Below are 26880 nucleotides of genomic sequence, written 5' to 3'. Positions count from 1 at the left end.
AAGTGAATGCAGAACAAAGAAATGAATACAAGACTAGGAGGTATTAGGCTCTGTGAAGGAATCTGAGCCATTCCCAAGCTGATGAAAGCTTAGGCAGAAGGAACAGCATGGGCAAGCACGTGGAGACTGAAGGAAAAGGCAGCCGCCCTGGGACGGCCCACCGGTGGGGACAAGTAACAGATGTCTCCATCACTACCAGGAAAGCAAGTCCTTGGCCTCGTAATATGAACAAACTTTCCCACACTGCAATGTCTAGGATTACATCTTACTTTTTGGTACCTCAAATTCAAGAGCGAGTTGAGGGGCACGCACTCTGTGCAGCCGGTTAAGCTGCTGCTTGGGACACCCCCAACTCCATATCAGAGTTCCTGGTTTGAGTCCTGCTACTCCTTATTTCCAATTCAGCTTCCTGCTGATGTACCTGGGAGGCAGCAGATGACAACTTAAGTATTTGAGTTTCTGCAACCCATGTGAGACCAAGACAGAGTTCTGGGATCCTGGCTTCGGTCTGGTCCAACCCTGGCTTTTGTGGGAATTTGGGAATTTTGGTGCCTGGAAGATTGCTCACTTACATGTGCTCTCTTTCTTTCTGCATTGCTGTCACTCTGCCTCTCAAATAAAAAAAATGGGGGGCTGGTGCAGTGGCATATCGGGTAAAGCCACTGCCTGCAGTGCCAGCATTCTATATGGAGCGCTGGCTCAAGCCCCGGCTGCACCACTTCCAATCCAGCTCTCTGCTAATGTGCCTGGGAAAGCAGTGGAAGATGGCCCAAGTGCTTGGGTCCCTGCACCATGTAGGAGACTCAGAAGAAGTTCCTGGTTCCTGGCTTTGGATCAGCCTAGCTCCGGCTGTTGTGGCCATTTGGGGAGTAAGCCAGCGGATGGAAGACCTTTCTCTCTCTCTATCTGCCTCTGCCTCTCTGTAACTCTGCCTTTCAAACAAATAAATATTTTTTTAAAAAAATGTTTTCTTTAAAGAACTAGTGGAGCACTTATAGTATACAGTATTGTGTAAAGCTAAAGGACATGCTTTATACTGAGGCCAGGAGCAGGTAATGTGAGAAACATGTAAATAACCACAGTCCAGGATGATTTGTACGCCCCAAGGAAAGCATGCTCCACGGCTGTGCAAGGCTGCTGCTGGGCTGGGGCTGTCATCGTACTAACCTTAAAACACAGCGCGGCACTTGTTCAAGAGGTGCCCACGTCCCCAGCACACTGCTCACGTTTCCGCAGGAGCGCAAAGCAACAGAAAGTCAAGGAGAGCCCTGAGCTCATCTCCTTGCCTCTGAAGCAGTGCTGTCCTTGCTGGCAAAGACCCCATGCCCTGCACATAGCCCCACTGCCCCAGGGCATCTCTGGGCACCACTCGCCTGAACCCTCCTGAGAGAGATGGCTGAAGGAGGACAGAGCCTTAGCAGCTTCAGGAAGACCCCTGAGAAAAACAGGGTGCAGAGGGAGGAGGCATCCTGTTCTAGAAGCCGGCCAGCAACTTAGTCACGGTGCCCTTCTGCTGGTCTCAGAGCCATGGGGCTGGGCGATGGTGTCCATCTGCACCCCCAGCCTCGGGGAGCAAGGGAGGCAGCTCAGAGGAGCTGTAAGCAGAGATGGCTGGAGGTGATCTGTTACAAAGACAACAGTTGCCAAGGGGGTTGCTAAGAGAAGGCGGCCAGGTAGCTGGGGCTGAGGCAGCTCTGCACTGTGTATGAACTTGAGCTGTAGAAGGGAGATCAGATGCTCAAAACCCAAGTTCAATGCAGGGGTAACATGAAGCAGAACAGCCCTCTGGGATTGATTAAGGGGATGCGTGTGAGCCCGCCCTGTCACGTGGGGAGATACTGCACCATTCTCTTTGGTTCCTTCCCCCTTATGGACCCAGATGAGACTCAGCAATGCTGAACCAAAGCTCCAATCCACCAAGTGGATGACTTTCCCAGCCTCCCAAAACTGGCTCCCAACACCTTAGTACTCGGAGTCCCTGGGAAGTGAACAATCACTGGGCAAAGTTTCAACACGAAATTATTGCCTCTGTCAAAGGACCTCCGGGACCACAGCAGCCTTCTTGGACAGCAAGGATGGGGCAAAAGAATTACATAACAGAACTAGGAGATGGCGGAAGCCTCCAAAAAGAGTGTTGCTTTGATTTTGTTTGGTGTTTACATAAACAAACTCTTCATAAATGCATTCATTTCTTATAAAGTGTTTAAGTCAAAGGTTCAAATCTGCAGGATCTTGAACAAAAAAATTGGAAGCAAGATCCAAGGTCTGATAACAAAGATGCATAGTTACCACCTGGTGGCAGCATACCTAAACTAAAGACTGAGTGTGAAGTATGGGGGTGTGCACACCCACACACATTCCAACAGAGATGGAACCGCAGAGGGATCACAAGACCTCAGGGTCAGAGCCCAGCACCTCTCCCCGCCCCTCTGCATTCAACACTGGGCACCTCCCCTAGAGCCTGCCTACTTGGAGGTAATTTTAGATGGATTCCCTTTGGAGAAGGGAACCTCACAACCATTTCTTCCTCAAACTGCTCAATTCAGAAAGAAGCAGATCTGTCCCTAGAATGGTTAGGTAATCTCCAAGGCAGTGGTAGGGAGCTGGCCTAACGCCTGGCACTCCATCATGTCTGCTCTGAGGTGAGGGAATGAGTGAGCAAGTGAGTAAATGCACACAGCCTAATGTCCTTAGTAACTTTACTTTCTAGGGTTCCCTTCACAAATGGTAACAAAGGCGGGGCATGGGTAAGCTCCTGGTGTGTGAGGGGGTGGCTGGCACCATGGTGTAGCAGGTAAAGCCACCACCTGCAATGCCAGCATCCCATATGGCCACGGGTTCGAGTCCCAGTGGCTCTACTTACGATCCAGCTCCCTGCTAATGGCCTGGGAAAAGCAGTGGAAGATGGCTCAAGTCCTTGGGCCCCTTCCACCCACATGGGAGACCTGGAGGAAGCTCCTGGCTCCAGCCTGGCCCAGTCCTGGCCATCTCAGTCATTTGGGGAGTGACCCAATAGATGGAAGATGGGAGATAGCTCGCTCCCTCCTCCTCCTCGTCTCTCTCTCTCTCTCTCTATCTATACACACACACACACACACACACACACACACACATATATATATATATTCCTCTCTCTCTCTCTGTAGCTCTGACTTTTAAATAAATCAATGAATCTTAAAAGAGAAAGAAGGAAAGAGAGAAAAAGAAATAGCTCTGGGGGGTGAGCACTTGGCCCAGTGGTTAAGACAATGGTCAAGGTCCAAATGTCTAGGTTTGATGCCTGGCTTGACTCCTGGTTCCAGCTTCCTGCTAATGCAGGCTCTGGGAGGCAGCAGGTGATGGCTCAATGGTTGGGTCTCCGACAGCCATGTGGGAAAGCTGGACTGAGTTCCTGGCTCTGATTCTGATCCCAAGCCACACCAGACTTTGCAGGCATTTGGGGAGTGAACCAGTAGATGGGAGCTATGTCTGTCTGTCTGTCTCTCTGCCTCTCAAATAAACATAATTTTTAAAATATATCAATAAACGGCCCCTGTGTGAGTGTCTATCCAAGGCTGGCAAATGCAGCCCCTAGAAGGATGGCTCGGGTGAGCCCTGGACTCGTGTCCTGGGGCTCTGAAGACCCAGATCCCGATGCAGTTCTCCCTTGGTTTTCTCGCCTATGAAATGGAGATTATGCTGTCCACCAAGCTTGGGTGGTCAGATGCGGGGACAGAGCTCAGACGTGCTGGGCGTGCTGCAAATGTACCCTTTGGATCTGGCAGGGTGTCGTCTGTCCTACTGCAGGAGCCATGTGGGGACAGTGGGTGCTTCCTCCCCAGGTCCGAGTTGTTGCTTCTTCTGAGCCAGTAGCTAAGTGAATGTTCTTAAGGTAAATCTGACTACTACAGAGACAGAAACACAGACCAAATCATATCTAGTCAGAAAATCCAGGGATTATCTGACTTGGCAGATGAACAGTGTGCCGCACTGGCTTTCATCCGGAGAGCGGCCAGGCTCTGCTGACCTCCTTTGTAGCACCGCCGCAACCCGAAGCCCCCCCCCCCCCCCCCCCCCCCCCGACCAGGTGTGACTCCAAGCTGCCAGTTCAGGTTACTTGCAATAGCACACTGCAGCCTCGGGAGGCGCTGGTGAGCCTCACCGCTGCCGCTATAAGGCAGATGGGGAGCTATGGGACAGAGGCTGTCACAGGTTCCTGGGGCACGGCCTGCAACGCCCTGCAGTGTAACAGGTGTTAAGGCGCTCTGTCAACACTGAAGAGCTGGTGAAGTGGGGGAGTCTGCCATTAGTCCACAGTCCCAACCAAGTCACAGGCAGAAATGAGGCAGTCTCTGGCTTCCTGCACGGGGATTGCTGGTTCCCCAAGTGTTCGTTCTTGTGTGTCCCACAATGGAAGGAGCTGAATCTTGGGTCTGCTATGGATAGAGGCATGGATATGCTAGGGCAGGGGGTGCCAGGGGCTGTTCAATCACAGACGTGTGGCCCTGCAGAAACAGGGAGCAGGCTATGGATCTGAGCGGCGTGCTTTTTCTAGAGGAAACCAGGACTAAGGCTTGTGGTGTTAGATGGAAAATTTCTGGCATGGTATAAAGAATATATAGTCATTGGGGCCAGAATTATGGTACAGGTTTAAGCCTCCGCTTGTGGTGCCAGAACCCCACACTGGAGGTCCAGTTAGAGTCCCAGCTGTTCTACTTTCAAGACAGCTCCCTGCTGGTACACCTGAGAAGGCAGCAAAAAATGGATCGAGTGTTTGGACCCTGTCACCCATGTGGGAGACCTGGATGGAGTTCCTGGCTCCTGGCTTTGGCCTGGCCTAGCCCCAGCTGTTGCAGTCATTTGGAGAATGAACCAAAAGATGAAAGATATATATATATATATATATATATATATAGAGAGAGAGAGAGAGAGAGAGAGATATCTATATAGATAGATATAAAGATATATAAAGAGATATAGATATAGACATATAAATAAAGACATAGATATAGATATAGACATAGTTAGCTTCTCCCTCTCTTTCATTCTGCCATTTGAATAAATAAATGAATCTTTAGGTGTGTGTGTGTATACACACACACACACACATATATAGTTATACAGATGGAGAGGCCTGGGGATGGCAGTGTGGCACAGTGGGTTAAGCTGCTGCCTCTGACACCAGCTGCTCTGCTTCTGATCCAGCTCCCTGTTAATGAACCTGGGAAAGCAGCAGCTGACAGCCCAAGTACTTGTGCCTCTGCCACCCATGTGGGAGAGCTGGATGGAGTTCCAGGCTCCTGACTTTGGCCTGGTCATTGTGGCCATTTGGAGAATGAACCAGAGGTTGGAAGAGCTCTCTGTCTCTCTTTCTCTCTGTAATTCTGACTTTCAAATAAATAAATATATTAAAAAAAAAAAAACGGAAAAGATAGGAAGGCCTGGATTCAAATCTGAGTTCTATCACTTACTAGTTGTGACTCTGGGAGACCTATTTTACCTTTATGCCTCAGTTTCCTCATCTGCAAAATACAAGTAATACGAGGCAACCTCAGAGGGCTGCATTAAGGATTTGATGAGATAAAGAACGTGGAGCCGGCGCCGTGGCTCAATAGGCTAATCCTCCACCTTGCGGCGCCGGCACACCGGGTTCTAGTCCCGGTTGGGGCGCCGGATTCTGTCCCGGTTGCCCCTCTTCCAGGCCAGCTCTCTGCTATGGCCAGGGAGTGCAGTGGAGGATGGCCCAGGTGCTTGGGCCCTGCACCCCATGGGAGACCAGGAAAAGCACCTGGCTCCTGGCTCCTGCCAGGATCAGCGCGGTGCGCCGGCTGCAGCGGCGGCCACTGGAGGGTGAACCAGCGGCAAAGGAAGACCTTTCTCTCTCTGTCTCTCTCTCTCACTGTCCACTCTGCCTGTCAAAAAAAAAAAAAAAAAAAAAGAACGTGGCTGGTAGGGATGGCCACTGTCCTCGTCACATCCCTGCTGGCCAGGGCTCCTTCAGGAAGAGCTCAGTCAGCACTCCAGTCCTCCCGAGTGGGTGCAGAAAGGGAGCTTTTACCACCTGCCTTAGACCAGCAGCCACTCTGACAGGCAAATATCTAACAACCGCCGGACCCAGCTCGCAGGCCCTGCTGGTCACAGACAGCCTCTGGCCCCGGCAGGCCTGCGTCTCCTGCTCCAGGGCACCCTCCCAGTGCCTGCTTTTGCACGAGTTTGTGAATGGGAAAGTCAGGCCTCCTCCTTGCAGGCCCAGGGCCCTGCTGCATTCTTTCCGGGTTGAAAGGTACAATACTTAGTCCAGCCCATTCCAGAAAGCCCTCCATCCAGAAAGCTGGTGGGTATTTTTCTGTCTCTCTTGAATCAGTTAGACCCAAAGGGAAGGCAGGCTACACCCTGGGCAGTGTTTTCGGGTGCTTAGCTTTTGACAGTAAATAACACATTAATAAGCTTCTAAGAGACACCCTCTCCCCGCCCTCCCCCGCCACTGTGTGCTCCTCCTTCAGCACTGGCATGTGCACTGAAAGCCAGCGTTACACAGATCGGGGTACCCAGGGGGGGCTTGCTGTCCCCCCAGCTGCGAGGGGAATATTCTGAACATCTGTGAGGGGTCTGGTGTTGTCACCATGATGGAGGGACACCATGGCATTTAGTAGGACCAGGAAGGACACTAGACATCTTGTGATGTATGGGGCAGCCCCGCACAATGAAGTGCTTTGTGTTCCTCATGAATTTCTTTTAAATAAGCTATTTATCTATTTGAAAGGCAGAATATTGGAGGTGAGGAGAGAAAAAGAGGAAGGGAGAGAGAGATCTTCTATCTACTTGTTCATTCCTCAAATGGCCACAAAAGCCAGGACTGGGCCAGGCTAAAGCCAGGAGCCAGGAATTCCATCCAGGTCTCCCAAGCAGGTGGCATGGGCCCAAGCATTTGGGCCGTCTTCTGCTGCCTTCCCAGTTGCATTCACAGGAAGCTGGGGGAGAAGTGGAGCAGCCAGGACTTGAATCTGCAGTCCAATATAGGATGCTAGTGTTGCAAGTAGCTATTTAAACCCACTATGCCACAACACAGGCCCCTTTCATGATTTTTTTTTTTTTTTTGACAGGCAGAGTGGACAGTGAGAGAGAGAGAGACAGAGAGAAAGGTCTTCCTTTGCCATTGGTTCACCCTCCAATGGCCACCATGGCCAGCGTGCTGCGGCCAGTGCACTGCGCTGATCTGAAGCCAGGAGCAGGTGCTTCTCCTGGTCTCCCATGAGGGTGTAGGGCCCAAGTACTTGGGCCATCCTCCACTGCACTCCCTGGCCATAGCAGAGAGCTGGCCTGGAAGAGGGGCAACCGGGGCAGAATCTGGCGCCCTGACCGGGACTAGAACCCAGTGTGCCGGCACCACTAGGTGGATGATTAGCCTATTGAGCCATAGCGCTGGCCCCTTTCATGATTTTTAATATTCCACTGGACATACATATAGGTTAAAACTGTTTATTATACATATTATTCATGTGCATATACTAATACATATCTGTATTATATAATACTATATATAGTATACACATATATATTATAACACATCATATAATTATTATATAATATTATATATTATATAATACATATTATTATATAATACATATTATTATATATAATATTATAATTATATATTATATATATCTGTGTATATGAGCTGTGTATTTCCTATTTCACCTCAGCAGATACAAAAGAAATATGGACAGGTATATCCACCAAACCATTACTAATCTATATTGGTTGACAGTCATACAGATTTTTATCAAGTCAGTATACATACTTGAAACAAAATAATTTCAAGTTTTTGTAAAAATGCATTACTTTTGCAATGGGAAAACAATTAAGATAACCCAAAATGGGCAAAATTTGTTGTGCAGTTTATTAAAAAATGCCCTGGAGTATGATATTTTAGAAATGAGTTTGCCTTTTATTAATAAAATCAGATTCCTGCCCTCCCTAAAATAAGCCTGCTTATAATTTTCCGAGCTTTGAACCTAAACTGTTTCACATATAAACATAACTTTTTTTTTTTGACAGGCAGAGTGGACAGTGAGAGAGAGAGACAGAAAGGTCTTCCTTTGCCGTTGGTTCACCCTCCAATGGCTGCCACGGCCGGCGCGCTGCGGCCGGCGCACCGCGCTGATCCGAAGCCAGGAGCCAGGTGCTTCTCCTGGTCTCCCATGGGATGCAGGGCCCAAGGACCTGGGCCATCCTCCACTGCACTCCCGGGCCACAGCAGAGAGCTGGACAGGAAGAGTGGCAACCGGGACAGAACCCGGTGCCCCAACTGGGACTAGAACCCGGTGTGCCGGCGCCGCTAGGCAGAGGATTAGCCTAGTGAGCCGTGGTGCCAGCCCACAACTTTTTTTCATACACTGAATTTTCCAAGAACTTGATTATGATGCAAATGGAGAGGCAACTGGAAAGAGTTGTAGGAAAATCCATGCACTGATGCCAACACTGCCCAGAGCATCCAAGCCACCAAGACAACAGACATATGTCAGTCCATACTGCAGGCCATGATGTCGACAGTGATTCTGAGTGTAGGTGTTTGTGTTGTACTATTTCATGAACCCTTCACATGCAGGCAGATCAGAGCTTGTCCTCTGCTTTTATTTCTCTTGTATGTGAGGGTTTCAGTTTGGGCAGTATACACCTATTTGATTTCAAAGGAATTCACATGGAGATGGGTTACGTTACAGATGAATCGCACGTGGGGGGAGTGGGGTAATGGGCCTGCTCGTGTTTAGACAGGGGTTAGTGTGTCTCCACAAGGGTTCCTGTGCTGGAAGCCAGGTCCCCAGCGTGGGGGTGATGGAACCTTTAAGAGGTGGGGCCCCATGGGAGGTAACTGGGTCATGAGGGCACCGCCTTAAAAGGAATGGAAGCCAACCTCCAAGAGTCAGATGGTCCTCCCAACAGTGCATTGTTTTAAAATGAGGCCAGGCCACTCTGGCCCTTGACCCCTTCTGCAAGTGCCCAGTTCCCTTTCTGCTTCTCCGCCTTGTTGTGACACAGCCAGGGGGCCTCACCTGGAGGCAGGCAACACATTCTTGGACCTCCAGAACGGTGAGCCAAATAAACCTCTTTTTTTTACAAAGAAGCCAGCCTTGGGCATTTCACCGTAGCAACACTGAACAGACTGATACCGGGACATTAGAAAAGCCTTGCTCCAAAACTGGCTCACGGGCTGAGAGGCACCGATTGAGCTTTCCGGCTCCCAAGCAGAGCCTTCACCCAGTCTGACTTCCAGGTTCTCTCTACCCCACTGCAGCCGCGGCAGAGGAAGTCTGCAGGAGGATGCTGCTGCGGCAGCGCACAGCTGGGGTCTAACTCTGTAAGACAGGATCTTCACCCCACGGGGGAGGGCACAGGCCGGCAGGGACTTCCCCTCAACAGACCCGAGTGAAGAAAGCCACTTCTCGGCAGGAGGGTGGAAGCTGAACGGGGCCGGGCCACTTACACAGGTCCTCGGCGGCGGCGGGGGCGAAGGCAGCCATGGACTCATACAGGTCCTCGTCGCAGCCGGGGTTGAGCGAGCATTTCATGAGCAGGTCTGTGGACAGGTGGGCCATGGACTCGTACACAGCGTCCGCCTCCTCCCCCTGCATCAGTTCCTCCTTGATGTGGGTCTTCAGCATGTCCACAGTTTCCTGCAAAAGATGACACAGTTCACAGGCATCCCGAGACAACCTGGCTTACGGGTGCAGTCAGGCCCGCGGTGGGCGAATGCAAGGTTCATGCAGGTCAGGCCTGTGACTGTTTATATGTATCTGTACTCCCCCGCCCCCAACTGCAGACTCCTGGAGGCTGGGCTTCGGAGAAACGTGAGCCACACCGACTTGAGCCCCCACTGAATGCATGGGTAAGCTTCCCTGTCACACGGAGCAGGATAACAAGTCCCAGTATTGGTATCAAACTAGGTTCAAAGTCTGTCTCTGCCTTTTCTAACATGTGGTTTTATGCACAGTCACTCCACCTTCCTAAACCCTTTATTTTTAAAATGAAGACCACAATATTGTCAACTTTAAAGGGTTACAGTGAGGATTAACTGAAACAATGTCTTTGCTGATCAAATAAATTAAATAAATATTCATTACTGCTATGAACATAGTATGTCCTTAATAAAAATTATCAGCATGGAAGTGAAACATTCCATTGCATGCATTTGTGATTTCAACGTACCTCAATGGAAACAGTAAAAAGTCAACTCTAACACTGTGAGCATCTGTAGCCTCACTTATGTCAGTGATGTCTGAACAAGGACTCAGGCTACTTCACTCCTTGGAAACACTTACATACCCCCCAACACTGGGAGGCCCCCTCTGCATGCTTCAGTGGTTTTCCAATGCACAGCAGAGAGTCAAGTTCCCAGGAGTTAAATGTCAAGCTCATTCCTATCTGGGGGTAAACAGCAGAAGACTGGACTGTAGTTATTGCTCCTTTGAGAGGCCAAGTTACTGTCAGTGCCCTCTGTGAGTCTTTGGGAAATTGAACAGCAGCTGCCCCGGGTGATGGAGGCAGTCCCAGGGCACGGAGTAAGATGGAGGCACAGGTGAGATCAGACTCAGAGAAGGACGCAGGAGTCCATGGTCCAGGAGCAGCTGGGGCCCCCCAAAAGATGAGCAGATAGGCAGCTTGTACCTGTTGTCTCAAGGCCAAACTCAGACAGAGGGTCAGGAAGACAGAGAGGCTGCTGACAGGAAGTGGGTCTCGGGGGTCTCCCTGATGCTGCTCAGGGGTGCAGCTTTACTATGGTCGATCCTAACGCAGTTCATCTGGGCCCGAAGGTGGACGAGGTAGGTGGATGCCCCCTGCCAAGGTGCCGGGAGGAAGGTGGGCGTTGGCTGCAGAAGAGGGATCAGCATCAACCTACAGCAGATTCACTCTATGAATGTCCCTGTGAATTCCTTGAGGGGGACCTCAGTACTTTACATGCATCATTTCCTCTTGCCCTCAAAACAACTCTATGAGCAGAACTACTAGTATCATCCTTCTGCATCTTAAAACACCAAGGGAGAGGATTCATGACTTGCCCAAAGTCACCTGGCTACCAGTGGTACAGGAATTTGGACCCAGGGCCACGTGCCCGCCAGGCGCATCTCTGAATCCCAGAGCACTGCTGACAGCTGGAGGAGGCACATGAGGCCAAGCTATAGCTTTGGTGAAAAGGGAGCCCTGGGACCACACAGCGCATTTCCAGTCCTGCGGCCTCCCTGTTTTGACCTTACCACGTACTCATCGATGAACTGCCGCAGGTCCCTGAAGCCGTGCTTCTCGGCGATGGTGTTGGGGTAGTGGCCATGCTTGTTGGCCACGCTGTATGCCTGGAGGGCTCCTGGGCAGGTGAGCAACAAGGCAGTAAGGTTCTTCAGTCCGTACTTTGCAGCAAAATGCAACAAGGTGGGCAGCTCTTCGTCCCTCTGATCTGAAAATTTGACAAGGAAAACTTCATTGAGATAAAAAGGAAGGCACAGACACCATTGTTCATGGAGATGAAGCTGCCAAGCCTCACGTGGCATGCAGTAGGCACTCAATTACTATTGATTGATTGACCGAACATCTGACAGCTTCCTTTGGGGCACCCCTGATGATCATGTGCTCAGATGACAATAGAAGTGATAACTTAATTAACTAGCAGATGTAATAATCAATATCCTACCCTCTTTCTCCAAAAGGATTGGGAAGTCCTGAGGAATAATACTAATTCAAATGTGCTTACATAGCAACCATGAAGCACAGCAGAAATCACATTTTGACCTTCTCTGCAACGTCCAGAATGCTGTAAAACTACTGTTCTGTGCTATGAAAACAAAGAAGTCCATCCTCCCAGCTCTAAGTCCCAGCTTCATAATAAATATGCCAAATGATCCTGGGTATGTCACTTGGCCTTTCTGCAGTCTTTCATTTTGGACTAGAAAATATTTCCAGATGATCTCAAAGGGACCTAGGAGGATTAGTAAGCCTGCCTTCAGTGAGTTTCTTGCTTAGGAGACATTTGGGGTATTGGTATTAATGCACATGGGCCTCACTCTCATGGGCAGGAAACTAAGTAGTTCTGAGGGTCCATGAACCCTCACAGACCCCTATCGATACCTGAAGACAGCAGGTTCAGCAAGAACACAGACATGTTTTTGTTGTGGAGTAGAGGAAATTTTTTTAAAGTTGATTTGTTTTAAAAAATGTATTTATTTTAAAGGTGAAGTTACAGAGAGGGAGAGGCAGACGCACGTGCACACACACACAAACACACACACACACACAGATCTTCCATCTGCTGGTTCACTCCCTAAATGGCCACGATGGCTGGAGTTGGGCCAGTTCGAAGTCACAAGCTAAGAGTTTCTTCTGGGTCTCCCAGGTGGGTGCTGGGGCCCAAGGACTTGTGCCATCTTCCACTGTTTTCCCGGGCACATTAGCAGGGAGCTGGATTGGAAGTGGAGCAGTCATGTCTCGAACCAGCACCCATACGGGATGCGGTGCTGCAGGTGGTGGTTTAACCCACTACACCACAGTGCCAGCCCCAAAAGTTGATTCTTTTCTTTTTTTTTTTTTTTTCTGGACAGGCAGAGTGGACAGCGAGGGGGTGGGAACAGAGAGAAAGGTCTTCCTTTGTCGTTGGTTCACCCTCCAATGGCCGCCGCGGCTGGCACGCTGTAGCCCAGCCGGCGCACCATGCTGATCCGAAGCCAGAAGCCAGGTGCTTCTCCTGGTCTCCCATGAGGTGCAGGGCCCAAGGACCTGGGCCATCCTCCACTGCACTCCCTGGCCACAGCAGAGAGCTGGCCTGGAAGAGGGGCAACCGGGACAGAATCCGGCACCCCGACTGGGACTAGAACCCAGTGTGCTGGTGCCACAAGGCGGAGGATTAGCCTATTGAGCCGCGGCGCGGCTAAAAGTTGATTCTAAACCCAACAATTACATATATACTTTTTAATCTGACAAACCCAGCTTCTAGCTCTCCAGGATGTTATGCTTGGAATGAAGGGTTTGAAGATATCCCCCAGCATCCCTCACTATCAGGCTATGAAACTCTCTTAAGCCTAAAGTATAAGATTGGAGAGTAGTAGCATCTACCAGAGGGGATGTAAGATCCTCCCATGGTAGGAAACCGGGAAAAGGCAACAAGGAAGAGAATGCTCCCAGGAAAAGGCCATGAAAGCAACATAGGATCATGCCTGCATTTCTTAGGGAAAGGCAGGATAGACAGCAGGCAGGAGGTAGCCAGGGACTCGAGTCCCTTTGGAGCAGTATGACCACAGTGTAAGGGAAGAGTGGTACCCATATAAACTCTACAACAGGCCCCTGTCCTAAGCACCAAGCACCATCCCATTCTGCTAGCATGTCAAAGGTACACCAGAGGCTGCTCCCCCCTCACCAAACAGATATTTGTTTGGAACCGGAAATGAGTCTTCCATCCAGGAACAGCTTAGACCTTGCTGAGTTGACAGACCAGCAAAGGAGATGGACCCTGCTGTGAGTGCTAGGACAGGGGCATTAAGGATGCTGGGGAAGCCCACAACAGGTGGGTAGAAGAGAGTGGGCATTTGGAAAAAGCTTTTTTTTTTGACAGGCTGAGTGGACAGTGAGAGAGAGACAGAGAGAAAGGTCTTCCTTTGCTGTTGGTTCACCCTCCAATGGCTGCTACAGCCAGCGCACCGCGCTGATCCGAAGACAGGAGCCAGGTGCCAGGTGCTTCTCCTGGTCCCCCATGCGGGTGCAGGGCCCAAGGACTTGGGCCATCCTCTACTGCCTTCCCGGGCCACAGCAGAGAGCTGGACAGGAAGAGGTGCAACCGCGACAGAATCCAGCGTCCCAACCGGGACTAGAACCCCGAGTGCCGGCACCGCAGGGGGAGGATTAGCCTAGTGAGCCGCGGCGCCGGCCGGAAAAAGCCTTCTGGGGGAAGTGCTACCCAAGCTGCTGCACGAGGCAGTTAGCCAGGTGAGCCCAACCAAACTGGAGAGGAAGAAACTCTTCCCGCAAGTCACAGTAGCAAGAGACAGGCAAAAGCTCGCACCTGCCATGGAGCAGACATCAAAAGAGAGCACGAGGAGACGGGAGGGCAGATATGCAGCCAGGGCCCCTTGGAAAGGGCTCGCTAACAGGCTAAGTGGTTTAGATGGCATCCAGGAGGCAAGTGGGAACCGCCCCTGTTTTTAGAAGGGGATGGAGTACAGTCATGTGGGCCATAACAACGCTGAGGGGCCAAGAAACAGCAGCATCTGCAACTATGGTCCCAGCAGATTATAACAGTCAAAGGATTCCGATCAGTAATGACCTCCCAGCCATCCTGACATCATGATGCAGTGTGTTACTCATGTGTTTGTGCTGATGCTGGTGTTAACAGACCTACCGCACTGCCAGTTGTACCAAAGGGTAGCAATGCAATGATCTACAGTACATAATAATTGATACAGATAATAAATGACTATTATAAATTATAAATAAATGACTATTATAAACTGGTTTATGTATTTACTACACTATACCTTGGACTCCTGCTTATCAAAACAAACAGGGGAGAGTGTTTGACCTAGCAGTTACATGCTGCTTGACATCTTATCCATGTGTATGTATCCCACATCAGAGTGCCTGGGTTCCAATCCTCGCTTCCCTCCCAATGCTGGCTTCTTGCTAATGCATACCCTGGGAAGAAGCGGATAATGGCTCGAGTAGCTGGCTCTCTGCCACCCATATGGAAGACCTGGATTGAGTTCCTACCTCCAACTTCAGCCTGGCTTCATTTGTGGGCATTTAGGGGGTGAACCAACAGATGAGAGACCCCTACCCTCCTCTCTCTCACTCTCTATGTGTACTTCACTATCTCTCTGTCTCTCAAATAAATAAATAAATATTTAAAATTTTGTTCAAAAAAGCTTAATGTAAAACAGTATGCCACGGGGCTGGCACTGTGGCATAGTAGATAAAGCTTCTACCTGTGGCACCAGCATCCCATATGGACACCACTTCAAGCCCTGGCTGCTTCACTTCCAATCCAGCTCCATGCTAATGTGCCTGGGAAAGCAGCAAAGGATGGCAGAAATACTTGTGCCCCTGTACACACATGGGAGACCCGGAAAAAGCTCCTAGCTCCTGGCTTCACACCACCCCAGCTCCAGTCATTGTAGCCATCTGGGGAGTGAACCAGCAGATAGAAGATCTCTCTCTCTCCCCTCCCTCCCTCTATCTGCAACTTTGCCTTTCAAATAAATAAACCTACATCTATAACTATAATCTGTATCTATAAAACAGTATGCCATGCATGCAGCAGCCTCATAGGAATGTATCTTATGTTTAATCTCATCCCTTGATTGCATAATCTTGCACTTAATTCAATCTCATATTGTTTTGTTCAGCATGTCCCAAGCAATGAATGGGCTGTGCCATATACATATACATCATAGAGGCTGGGCATGCAACAGGCTATGCTATCTAGGTTTGTGTAAGTGCACTCTATGACGGGTGTACAACGCACTCCTCAGAACACATCCCCTTTGTATAGTAAAACATGACTGCATTCAGATTTGCAATTTAGATGACTCTCTGGTGACACAGTGAAGAGTGAATCCTTCTCAAAGGCGGGGCTGTAGAGCAGACACCCAAAAGAAGGTACATGTGTGGGCTGACTGCACGCTGAAACCTGCAGGCTGCAAGGAGCCTGCTGCTGGTTTCGGAGTTTAACTGCTGACTTACTCGTCATCATATCTTCTTCTTCCAGCTGGTTGATCCCAAAGAGGTGCAGGCCACTTGCAGGGATGTTGTTCTTCAGGGACTCCGTCAGCAGTTTGTCAAGGGTCTCTGTGTTGTAGGGCACAATTTTAAAGGCCTGAATGCAAAAGAAGCGAAAATGGTCAGATTTAAAATCGGGCTGCTTCCAGTCCAGCAGATTCAAGGCTGAGCAACTCTGAGCAGAAATATGTGGCCAGAGAGCTTGGGTTTCCTGCAGCATCCTTACCTGGCACATAAACTGCACAGGATTGGCAGCGCTGGACAGTAAGTTCCCGATTTCTTCCATGTCAGTATAATAGTTGATAACGGTTTCACACACCACCAAGTCTCCTGAGTATACCTTTAGGGACACATTCCCAGACGAAAGGTCTGCACAGAAGACCAGACAGGATTAACACGCTCAGGATGGAGCAGGCATTTAGTCTAGCAACTAAGACACCTGCATCCCATCTTAGAGGGCCTGGATTTGATTCCTGATTACAGCTTCCTACCGATGCAGACGCTGAGGGGCAACGCTGATGCTGGAGTTAACAGATCTACCGCACTGCCAGTTGTACAAAAGGGTAGCAATACAATGATCTACAGTACATAATAATTGATACAGATAATAAATGACTATTATAAACTGGTTTATGTATTTACTACACTATACCTTGGACTCCTGCTTATCAAAATAAACAGGGGAGAGTGTTTGGCCTAGCAGTTACCATGCTGCTTGACATCTAATCCATTACTCAAGTAATTACCCAAGTAATTGGGTTTCTGCCACTCACGTAGACCTGGAATGCAATCCTAGCTCCCAGTTTTGGCCATGGCCCAGCCCCAGCCATTGTGGGCATTTGAGGAGTGAACTAGCAAATGGGAGCACATGCTCTCTCTCTTTCTTGCTCTTGCTGTCTCTGCCCCTTAAAAACAACAACAACAACAACAAACCCAAGGATCCAATGAAAAGTGCTCATGGATATAGGAGGGCACTTTCAAAAGTCTGTGAAAAATAGAATTAAAAGATAAGTTGATTGTGGTGCAAAAACTTTTTGAGGGACGGGCATTTGGTACAGCAATTAAAACATCAACCACTTGGGACATCTTCATCCCATATCAGAGTTCCTGGATTTGAGTCCTAGCTCTCTTCTGGTTTCAGCTCCCTGATAATGCACAACCTGGAGGGTGGCAGACAATGACTCCAGTAGCTGCGTCCCTGCCATCTAGTGGGAGTCCCAGGTTGAGTTCTTCAGCCTGGCTTCAGCCTGGCCCAGGTCTGTGTGGACATTTGAGGAGTGAACCAATGGATGGAAGACTCTCTCTCCATGTCTTTGAAATAAATAAAAAATTTTTTAAATTTGAGATTCATTCATATGAGAACCCTTCAAAGCTTTCACAAAACATGCATATTATTTAAAAAAAAAAACTATGCATAGATTTCCAAACTTTGTACCACAATAAACTTCTCTTTTAATTTTTTCCATGAATTTTTGGCATACCAGTATATGCTCTCTCTGAATAGTGAAGAGACCAACTTGGACAGGGTGGAGGGATGACTTGGGAGTGAGCTGGAGAGGGACAGCCAGGGAAAGGGCAGGAGTGGAGGGGGAGCAGATTTTCCGGCTGTGAGTGGCTCCACCTCCCAGCAATTGCCCTCACTGGGTCTGCGATTTACTTTCCCAAGGCCCAGGAACTCAATTTTGAGAACACTTTACAAAAACGCCGGTGGCTGCTGACGTGGGGAGGGGCCCTGGGAGGCGACACTATGTCTGTGCCACGTGCGACCAGCTGAGAGGGTTCACCTGCCCTGCTGCTGTCACTGCGATGCGTTCCTGCTGAGGCAGACTTCTACACCACAGGAAGGGGTTTTGAGGGGGAAAGAGAATTAAAACTACACCAACCACAAACATTCAATTCACAAAAGAGGAAACGCAAGAAGAGAGCACGAACAAACATTCAACCTCACTAGTAAACAACAACGCAGCTGGAAACAAAGGGACGACTTCTGAAAACAAATCAAAAGAGCAAAAAACGATGATGCCTCGTGTTGGTGATGGGGGGCAGGCGAGCTTGGCTGTGGTCACAACGCAGACCGCGAGGAAGCACGCGGCCGGCCACGCCTCGGCCGGCTACTCACTGGGCGCCTTCACGGACACGGTGTACTCATTCTCCAGCTTGGCCTCCACCTTGATGGACGGGGACTCCTCAGGAAAGAACTCTGCCTCCGTGGTGACTTTCTCATCCAGCTTGCATCTCACAATCACGTACACGGTGGTTTCTGCCTGCAACGGGAGACCCATCACCGTCCCCTCCCTCTCGCCCTCATGGATCCCCTTAGGGCGCCTGCCCAGTGCGGGCCTCCCAGGCCACTCCGCCCCAGCTCCATCCAGTGAAGGTGTCTGGGTGCAGGTGGGCTCCCATCCCGGTGACACGAGTTACCAAAGCTGAGAGTCAGCCTTTACCAGCCTTTACGGCGTTTGACGGGAATACTGTTAAGTATGCTGAATCTAAAATGATAATAATGTTGTAAAGCCTGGGGCTTGTATTTTATGTCTTTTTATTGTTTTTTCTAATATAAAATCATTGATCTGTTGCAGAATAGGAATTTTTTTTTAAAGATTTTATTTATTTGAGAGGCAGAGTTACAGAGAGAGGGAGAGACAGAGAGAGAGATCTTCCATCCGCTGATTCACTGCTCAAAAGGCCGCAACAGTTGAAGCCAGGCCATCAGAAGCCAGGAGCCAGAAAATGATCCACGTATCTGGACCCCTGCCATCCATGTGGGAGACCCAGATGGAGTTCCAGGCTCCCAGATTCAGCCAGGGCCCATTCTGGCCATTGTGGCCATTTGGGAAGTAAACCAGTAGACGGAAGATCCTCCTGCCACTGTGTGTGTGTATGTGTGTGTGTGTGTGTGTGTGTGTGTGTGTAGCTCCCCTTGCTTTGTAATTCTTTCAAACAAATAAATCTTTAAAAAAAGAAAAAGAAAGGAAGGCAGAAAGAAAAGAAACACAGACTCTCAGGCTTCTCCTGACCCCCGACCCAGTCTGCATTTTACCAAGAAACCAGAAACCCAGAGGTCTCCTCTGTCCGTTATGGTGTGAGAGGCCCTGACCCATAGACGCCCCCGTGGGCTCTGCTCGTCACACTGCTCCTGGATGTGCAAAAATAACTGACTGAGAGAGTCATTTTCCCAAAGCACCCAGTGACTCGAATAGCTACCTTCTCCTGCTGTAGGAGCTCTCGCCACGCCTGCTGTGCTGTGCTGGCTAAGCTGGAGAATGGGCCTCTCTGAACTGGGAAGGGGGAAGAGGAGATTTCTGGCCCTAATTCCCAAATGTTCATCTGAAGGTTCTGCCAGGAAGTCCTCAGAGCAGCCCTTGATGGCAAGGGCCATGGGAAGGGTGCAGCCAGCTTGGATTTTACAGCAGGTACGTAAGTGTATGGATGGGGGTGTCCTGGCTCCTAGAGACTGCTGAGGCTGAAGGCACGTGTGCTCACAGTTGTCATCACCCCAGCTGCAGGCCAAGCCCTGTCCCACCTATACTTGTACCAGGAAGCAGAAGGAGCCAAAGAAAACATGTGTGCTCCCTGCTAACAGTCAGAACCTGGCCAGCTACCCAGGACCCTAGAGCAGGCAACAGAGAGAACCCTGGCTAATGGGCAGATAAATCAGGGATAATAATCATGGGGATGAGTGAAGAGAACTGTGCTTTGGTTCCAAAGCCCCTCACCCACAGGCACCCAAAAGCCTGATCCGAGGGGCTGAAAGAGACTAGAAGGCACAGGGGAGCTTGAGAGCTGAGCGTCCACAGAGGCTGGGCTGCCAGGAAAAGGAGTGAAAGAGCAGGAGGTGTGTAGACCAGCAAACTGGAGGCTCCGCGTCCCGGGTAAATGGCTGCCCGGCCCTAACCAATGGTCTTGGGGCCAGTATCACAAGATTCTGATTCAAAGGAAGCTGGAAACACGGATTCTTACAGCCCATTTGTAAAACATTGTGCAATCTAAATCAAACATGCCTCTGGGTTAAACAGCACAAAGCAGCAGCTGGCAAGCCCTGTAGGAGAAGCACCTGCCCAGTGAAACCAGTTATAAGTGCAAGGAAGCCACTGCATCCCATTGCCAAGGCTCTCAACTGTCTTCCCTCGAAAAGCCCACAGCAGTGGCGAGCTGAGCAAAGAGCTTATAGCCACAGGATAAAAAAGAATTCCCAGGGCTAGTGCTGTGGCACAGGAAGCTAAGCCTCCACCTGCAATGTCGGCATCCCATACGGGCACCGGTTCATGTCTTGGCTGCTCCATTTCCAATCTAGCTCCTTGCTGATGGCCAAGGAGAGCAGAAGAAGACAGCCCAGGGCTGGCACTGTGGAACAGCGGGTTAAAGCCCCGGCCTGAAGCGCCGGCACCCATATGGGTGCTGGTTCTAGTCCCGGCTGCTCCTCTTCCGATTCAGCTCTCTGCTATGGCCTGGGAAAGCAGTGGAGGATGGCCCAAATCCTTGGGCTCCTGCACCCACATGGGAGACCCAGAAGAAGCTCCTTGCTCCTGGCTTCAGATCGGTGCAGCTCTTGCCATTGCGGCCATCTGGGGAGTGAACCAGCAGATTGGAAGACCTCTCTCTCTGTAACTCTGTCTTTCAAATAAATAAAATAAATTAAAAAAAAAAAAGACAGCCCAAGTGCTTGGGGCCATGTACCCACATGGGAGACCCGGAAGAAGCTCCTGGCTCCTAGCTTCAGCCTGGCCCAGCCCCAGTCGTGGACATTTGGGAGTGAATCAGTAGATGGATGACCTCTCTCTCTCCCTCTTTCTCTGTATCTCTTTCAAATAAATAAATAAATCTCAAAAAAAGAGAATTCCACAGCCTGAATCATCATAATGCCATTTTTTTTTAATTAGGAAAGAAAAGATGAGGTAACCCAACCAACACTATGGTTGGGCTCAAATGACTGAGGCTCATCAGTTAGGCCATCACACTCAAGTCACTTTTTTTTTTCAAAATTTATTTTTTATTTATTTGAAAGGCAGAGTTAGAGAGAAGTAGAGACAGAGAAAGAGAAAGAGGTCTTCCATCCACTGGTTCATACCCCACCCCCCGCCAGTTGGCTGCAACAGCTGGAGCTGTGCCAATCCAAAGCCAGGAGCCAGGAGCTTCCTCCATGTCTCCCACGTGGGTGCAAGGGTCCAAGAACTTGGGCCATCTTCTACTGCTTTCCCAGGCCATAGCTGAGAGCTGGATCAGAAGTGGAGCAGCTGGCACTCAAACCGGTGCCCATATGGAATGCCGGCACTGCAGGCAGCAGCTTTACCTGCTACACCACAACGCCGGCTCCCCCTTTTTTATATTTTAAAAAAAGATTTATTTATTTGAAAGGCAGAGTTACAGAGAGGCAGAGGCAGAGGCAGAGTGAGGGAGGGAGGGAGGGAAGGAGGGAGAAAGAGAGAGAGAGAGAGAGAGAGAGAGAGAGAGAGAGGTCTTCCATCTGTTGGTTCACTCCCCAGATGGCTTCAATGGCTGGAGCTGGGCCAATACGAAGCCAGGAACCAGGAGCCTCTTCCAGGTCTCCCATGCAGGTGCAGGGGACCAAGGACTTGGGCCATCTTTTCCTGCCTTCCAGGGCCATAGCAGAGAGCTGGATTGGAAGTAGAGCAGCCAGGACTTGAACTGGCGCCCATATGGGATGCCAGCACTGCTGGCGGCAGCTTTACCCACTATGTAACAATGCCGGCCCCATGTCCAGTCTCTTTAATAGGCAATATTGGCCAGTGAGTTTCAGCCACCCAGTTTCAAGGCACTCCCTTGGGCCACACTGGCAGGCAGCTGTTAGACCAACATGCTCTCAGGATGCTCTGCGTCTCCTGCCTCCCAGAGCTAGCTGGCAGGGACAGATGCCTGCCTCTAACTTCGGAGCTGGCTCAAGTGCCAGGTAATGCTGCTGTCTACAGGTCTCCTGAAGCTTCTATGCTATCTATCTGTGAATCAGAAGTCTTTGATGACCTATACATTCTTGGGCTCATCTCTCTTACTTAAAAGAACTAGGTACAGGGATGGCATGATGGTGCAATGGGCTAAGCCTTCACCTAGGAGGCTGGCATCCCAGATCAAAGTGGTGGTTTGAGTCCCACTTGCTCTGCTTCTGACCCAGCTTCTTGCTAATGGTCTTGGGAAAGCACAAGAAGAGAGTTCATGTGCTTGAGCCCCTACCACTCATATGGGAGACCCACAGACTGAGTTCTGGGTTCCTAGCTTTGTCCTGGTCCAGGCCCAACCTTTGTGGCCATTTGGGGAATGAACCACCAGATGGGAAGATCTTACTGTCTGTCTCTGTGCCACTCTGCCTCTCAAATAAATAAATCTTTTTAAAGAATAAAAGGAGCTAGGTGTGTCCAAGGTCCAGATAACAGGGGTCCAAGGAGAAATGCCAAGGGAAGGCTGTGATTATACCGAGGTGCAGTGTCAGAACCCACCCCACTCCCCTATCTGCAACAAATGCATGCATTTGCAAAGTGCCTGTTCTGGCCCCCCGATCTGTCAGCTCCAGGGGGGGCCTACCCCACAGCGGATGCGCTCCGGCTGCACCACCATCAGGTTCCCAGGCGGAGACTCCAGCGGCAGGCCCTGCTGCTCCGAGTGGGGAAACAGCTTGTCGTCCTCGGGCTCCGTGTCAGTGACGGAGTCACAGCCGGAATCTGCAGAATAGAGAACACTGCTGAGTGGGAACCAGAGGAAGTAGAAGTGAGGGGGATGTTCCACCCCGTGAAAGCCCCACACATGACCAAACAGGAAATGGCTCTGAACACCCAACAGCTACAAGCCAAAGGGAGTGACTCAGAAAATCACGAAAGGAGACCCAATGAGGGAAAAGTTAACCACCATTTAGGCCACAGGATGGGGTGACAACAAGAGGACGAATCAGAGGGACAGGCCAGAATCTGAGGCCGGCAAGTCTCGTTCTAGCCAGCAGCTTCCAGGAGCTTCACCACCGAACTTCCTGCAGGGCCGAATAGTTGAGAGCAGAGGCGGCCCCTCCTCTCAGGTGGGGTCAAAAAGGGATTGCCTGAGTCATCCTTGGGTCATCAAATGAAGCTTGTGCTATCCAGAGAGCCCGTAGACCTTGGGGTCATGGCTGGCCAACGCATCCTAGGGAAGCAACAGGGACAAGCAGGCCCACAGCTGACAGCCACACCATGGGAAGATGTGAGCATGCACAGGTTCAGAGCAGATGAGCGGGGGGGGGGTGGGGGGGGGTGGGGGGGGGGACACATGGCACATGGAGATGACGCTGAGAACCTACCTACCTGAGCTGTAAGGCAAGGGCTTTTTGGGTTTTTTTGTTTGTTTGTTTTTTGCCAGGCAGAGTTAGACAGTGAGAGAGAGAGAGACAGAGAGAGAGTTGTAGACAGTGAGAGAGAGAGAGACAGAGAGAAAGGTCTTCCTTCCATTGGTTCACTCCCCTAATGGCCGCCACGGCTGGCACTGCACCAATCTGAAGCCAGGAGCTGGGTACTTCCTCCCGGTATCCCATGCAGGTGCAGGGACCCAAGCACTTGGGCTATCCTCCACTGCCCTCCCAGGCCACAGCAGAGAGCTGGACTGGAAGAGGAGCAACCGGGACTAGTACCCGGCGCCCTGACTGGGACTAGAACCTGGGGTGCCGTCGCTGCAGGCGGAGGATTAGCCAAGTGAGCCACAGTGCTGGCTGGCAAGGGCTCTTAACCAGCGTCCACTGATTGACAGGTCTGCCTGTGATGTGGTGTGTAAGAGAGTGTGTGTGTTTGCCTGTACTGCTCTGGAGAAGTCCAAAACAGATCCTCAAAGAAGGATGGGACCCTAAAATGGTTAACCAGAGAAGGAAGCTTCATTTGGTCCCTTTTGGGGGCTTGCTCTTACTCATTCCCAAACCATTTACAGAACCAGCGGAACACGTTAGGCACTTGAGGGGACAGCAGGATGAATCAGACACCCGTGCTGCCCCCAGAGAGGTCACAGTCCAAGAGGACAGGAGCAGCAGGCGTGGGGAGCTGGGCTGACCCTGCGGGCTGGCCTCTCCAGAAGAAGGTGTGCTCTGCAGGTTGCAGAGCCATCTAGATCAGGCCGCTGATAGGTCCCTCAGAAAGCCATAGCCACGGGCTCACACCCTACACCCCAGCTTATGCCGGGGAAGAGGCTGCACTCCCATCATGAGGGCTGGGGCTGCCACACCCTCCTGGTGTAGTCGTGAGGCGTCAGCCCCTGGCCCGCTTGGGTCAGTGGAGGGGTGAAGCTCCCCTAGCTGTGTAGGACCTCAGGCAGGAGCCCTGTCCCAGAGCCTGGCACCCACATGTGTTTAGTGCCTGCAGACTGCCCACAGTGCGACCGGAAACGCGGCATGCATCCCCGTTCTCTGGGCCAAGTTCATAGAGGCGGCCATTTCCCTTGTCAGCTCTGTCACCCTCTTCTCCGTGATTGGTCACTTATAAAACACCCAGGGCCCATGCCATGCACAGACCTGTACGTGCTATCCAAGCAACTCTCTCCCAACACAGGAACCTGAGAAGGAATGAGCCAAAAATATCAGAGATCATGTATATGCTTCTTCCTAATGATTACATATCACTTCACATTTCACATTTCAATTTTTTATTAGATGCTTGGACATCACTAAAATATCTGAAGTTCTTCCTGGATAAGAAAATAACCTTATTGGGGCCAGCGCTGTGGCATAGCGAGTAGGGCTGCCGCCTGCAGTGCTGGCATCCCATATGGGTGCCTGTTCAAATCCTGGCTGATCCTCTTCCGATCCAGCTCTCTTCTAAGGCCTGGGACAGCAGTAGAAGATGGCCCAAGTCCTTGGGCCCCTGCACCCGCATGGGAGACCTGGAGGAAACTCCTGGCTCCTCGCTTCAGATCGTTGCAGTTCCAGCCACTATGGCCATCTGGGGAATAAACCAGTGGATGGAAGACCTCTCTCTCTCTCTCTTTCTCTCTGCCTCTCCTTCTCTCTGTGTAACCCTGACTTTAGAAAAAATAAATAAATATTTTTTTAAAAAAAGAAAAGGATGGAGGACGTCTGAGACATATGAGAAAGGAATGGTAGCTACAAACATGGAGGAGAGAAGCCAGACAGGAAGGAAGCATCTGCAAAACGCAAGTCTGACAAAGGACTCAACACACAAAGAACTCCTTAAACTCAACAGTAAGAAAATGGGCAACTCCAGTGAAAAGTGGGCAAGACCTGAACAGACAGCTCACCAAAGAAGACAGACAGATGGCAAACACGCATAGGAAAAGATGCTCCTCATCATAGCCATCCAGTGGATGCAAATGAAAACAACAAGGAAATGCTGCATCCATTAGAACCCAGACCACAAACAATGCCAAGGACTGGCAAGGATGTGGAAAACAGGAACTTCATTCATTGTTGAGAGGAATGCATAATGGGGACAGGTGTTGTGGCACAGTGGGTTAAGCTACCACTTAGGATGCCTGCATTCCAGCTTCCTGTTCATGTGTCTGGGAGGCAGCAGACGATGGCCCAAGTACTTGAGTCTCTGCCACTCACATGGGAGGCCTGGATGGAGCTCCTGGCTCCTGGCTTCAGCCTGGCCCAGCCTCAGCTGTTGCAAGCATTTGATGAGTGAATCAGTGGATGAAAAATCTCCATCTCCTTCCTCCTTCCCCTTCCCTCACTCCCTCCCCTTCCCTCTCCGTCTCCATTGTCACTCTAGCTTTCAAATACATACATCAATCTTTTTAAAAAGATTTCTTTTTAATTTTATTTAAAAGGCAGAGTTACGTACAGAGAGGGAAGGAGAGGGATAGAAAGAGGGAGAGAGAGAGAGAAAGAGAATCTTCTATCCACTGGTTCACTCCCCAAAAGGCTGCAATGGCCAGGGCTGGGCCAGACCAAAGCCAGGAGCCAGGAGCTTCTTCTGGGTCTCCCACATCGGTGCAGGGGCCCAAGGACTTGAGCTATCCTCTGGTGCCTTCCCAGGCATACTAGCAGGGAGCTGGATCAGAAGTGCAGCAGTCAGGATTCCAACCGGTGCCCCTAGGGGATGCTGGCAGTTCAGGAAGCAGCTCTACCTGCTATGCCACAACACCAGCTCCAAATCAATCTTTTTCAAAAACAAGGAATGTAAAATGGTACAACCACTTTGGAAGACAGTCTGGCAGTTTCTTACTAAAATGAACACATGTTTACCATACGTTCTATCAACTGTGTACACTGCTTATTTACTCAAAGGAACTAAAACTGATGTCCACACAAAGATCAGCAGAAGGATTTTATAGCAACTTTATTTGTTAACTGCCAAAGCCTGGAAGCAACCACACTAACCCTCAGCTGTGGTACATTTGATAATGCTGTTGTCATTCAGCACTGAAAATAAAAGAGCTATCAAGTTATGAAAAGACATGAAGAAAATCCAAATGTATATTACTAGGTAAAGGAAGTCAATTTGAAGAGTGCAATGAGGGGGCCAGAGCTGTGGCGCAGCGGGTTAATGCCCTGGCCTGAAGCACTGGCATCCCATACAGGTGCCGGTTCAAGGTCCGGCTGCTTCTCTTCCGATCCAGCTCTCTGCTATGGCCTGGGAAAACAGTAGAAGATGACCCAAGTCCTTGGGCCCCTGCACCTTCATGAGAGACCTGGAAGAAGCTCCTGGCTCCTGGCTTTAGATCGGTCATCTGGCTTGTGGCTATGTGGGGAGTGAACCAGTGGATGGAAGACCTCTTTCTCTGTCTCCACCTCTCTCTGTAACTCTTTCAAATAAATAAAATAAATCTTAAAAGAGTGCAATGATCCTAACTGTACCACACTCTGAAAATGGCAAGGCTGGCACCGTGGCTCAACAGGCTAATCCTCCGCCTTGCAGCGCCAGCACACCGGGTTCTAGTCCCGGTTGGGGCGCCAGATTCTGTCCCGGTAGTGCCTCTTCCTGGCCAGCTCTCTGCTGTGAGTGCAGTGGAGGATGGCCCAAGTGCTTGGGCCCTGCACCCCATGGGAGACCAGGAGAAGCACCTGGCTCCTGACTTTGGATCAGCGCAGTGCGCCAGCCACGGTGGCCATTGGAGGGTGAACCAACGGCAAAGAAAGACCTTTCTCTCTCTCTCTCACTGTCCACTCTGCCTGTCAAAAAAAAAAAAAAAAAAAAAAAAAAAAAAAAGAAAAGAAAGAAAAAAGAA

The 26880-nt window shown here is 50.3% G+C and overlaps 1 protein-coding gene across 6 annotated transcripts in view; it reads right to left on the bottom strand.

Moving 5' to 3' along the window:
- Positions 1-26880, bottom strand: part of PIK3AP1 (phosphoinositide-3-kinase adaptor protein 1) — a 218201-nt gene that overhangs the window by 39576 nt on the left and 151745 nt on the right. For all 6 annotated transcript variants that reach the window (XM_070057477.1, XM_070057476.1, XM_070057480.1 and 3 more), the window contains 6 exons: positions 22267-22403; positions 17852-17996; positions 15959-16101; positions 15697-15829; positions 11232-11428; positions 9464-9653 (listed from right to left, as the gene is read on the bottom strand). In XM_070057477.1, coding sequence (XP_069913578.1) covers positions 9464-9653; positions 11232-11428; positions 15697-15829; positions 15959-16101; positions 17852-17996; positions 22267-22403 — 945 coding nt within the window. The remainder of the gene's footprint in view (positions 1-9463; positions 9654-11231; positions 11429-15696; positions 15830-15958; positions 16102-17851; positions 17997-22266; positions 22404-26880) is intronic.

This window comes from Oryctolagus cuniculus, chromosome 15 (assembly GCF_964237555.1).
Source record: "Oryctolagus cuniculus chromosome 15, mOryCun1.1, whole genome shotgun sequence".
NCBI lineage: Eukaryota > Metazoa > Chordata > Mammalia > Lagomorpha > Leporidae > Oryctolagus > Oryctolagus cuniculus.
Note: the sequence above shows the minus strand (reverse complement) of the source record. Positions and strands in the feature narration are given on the sequence as shown.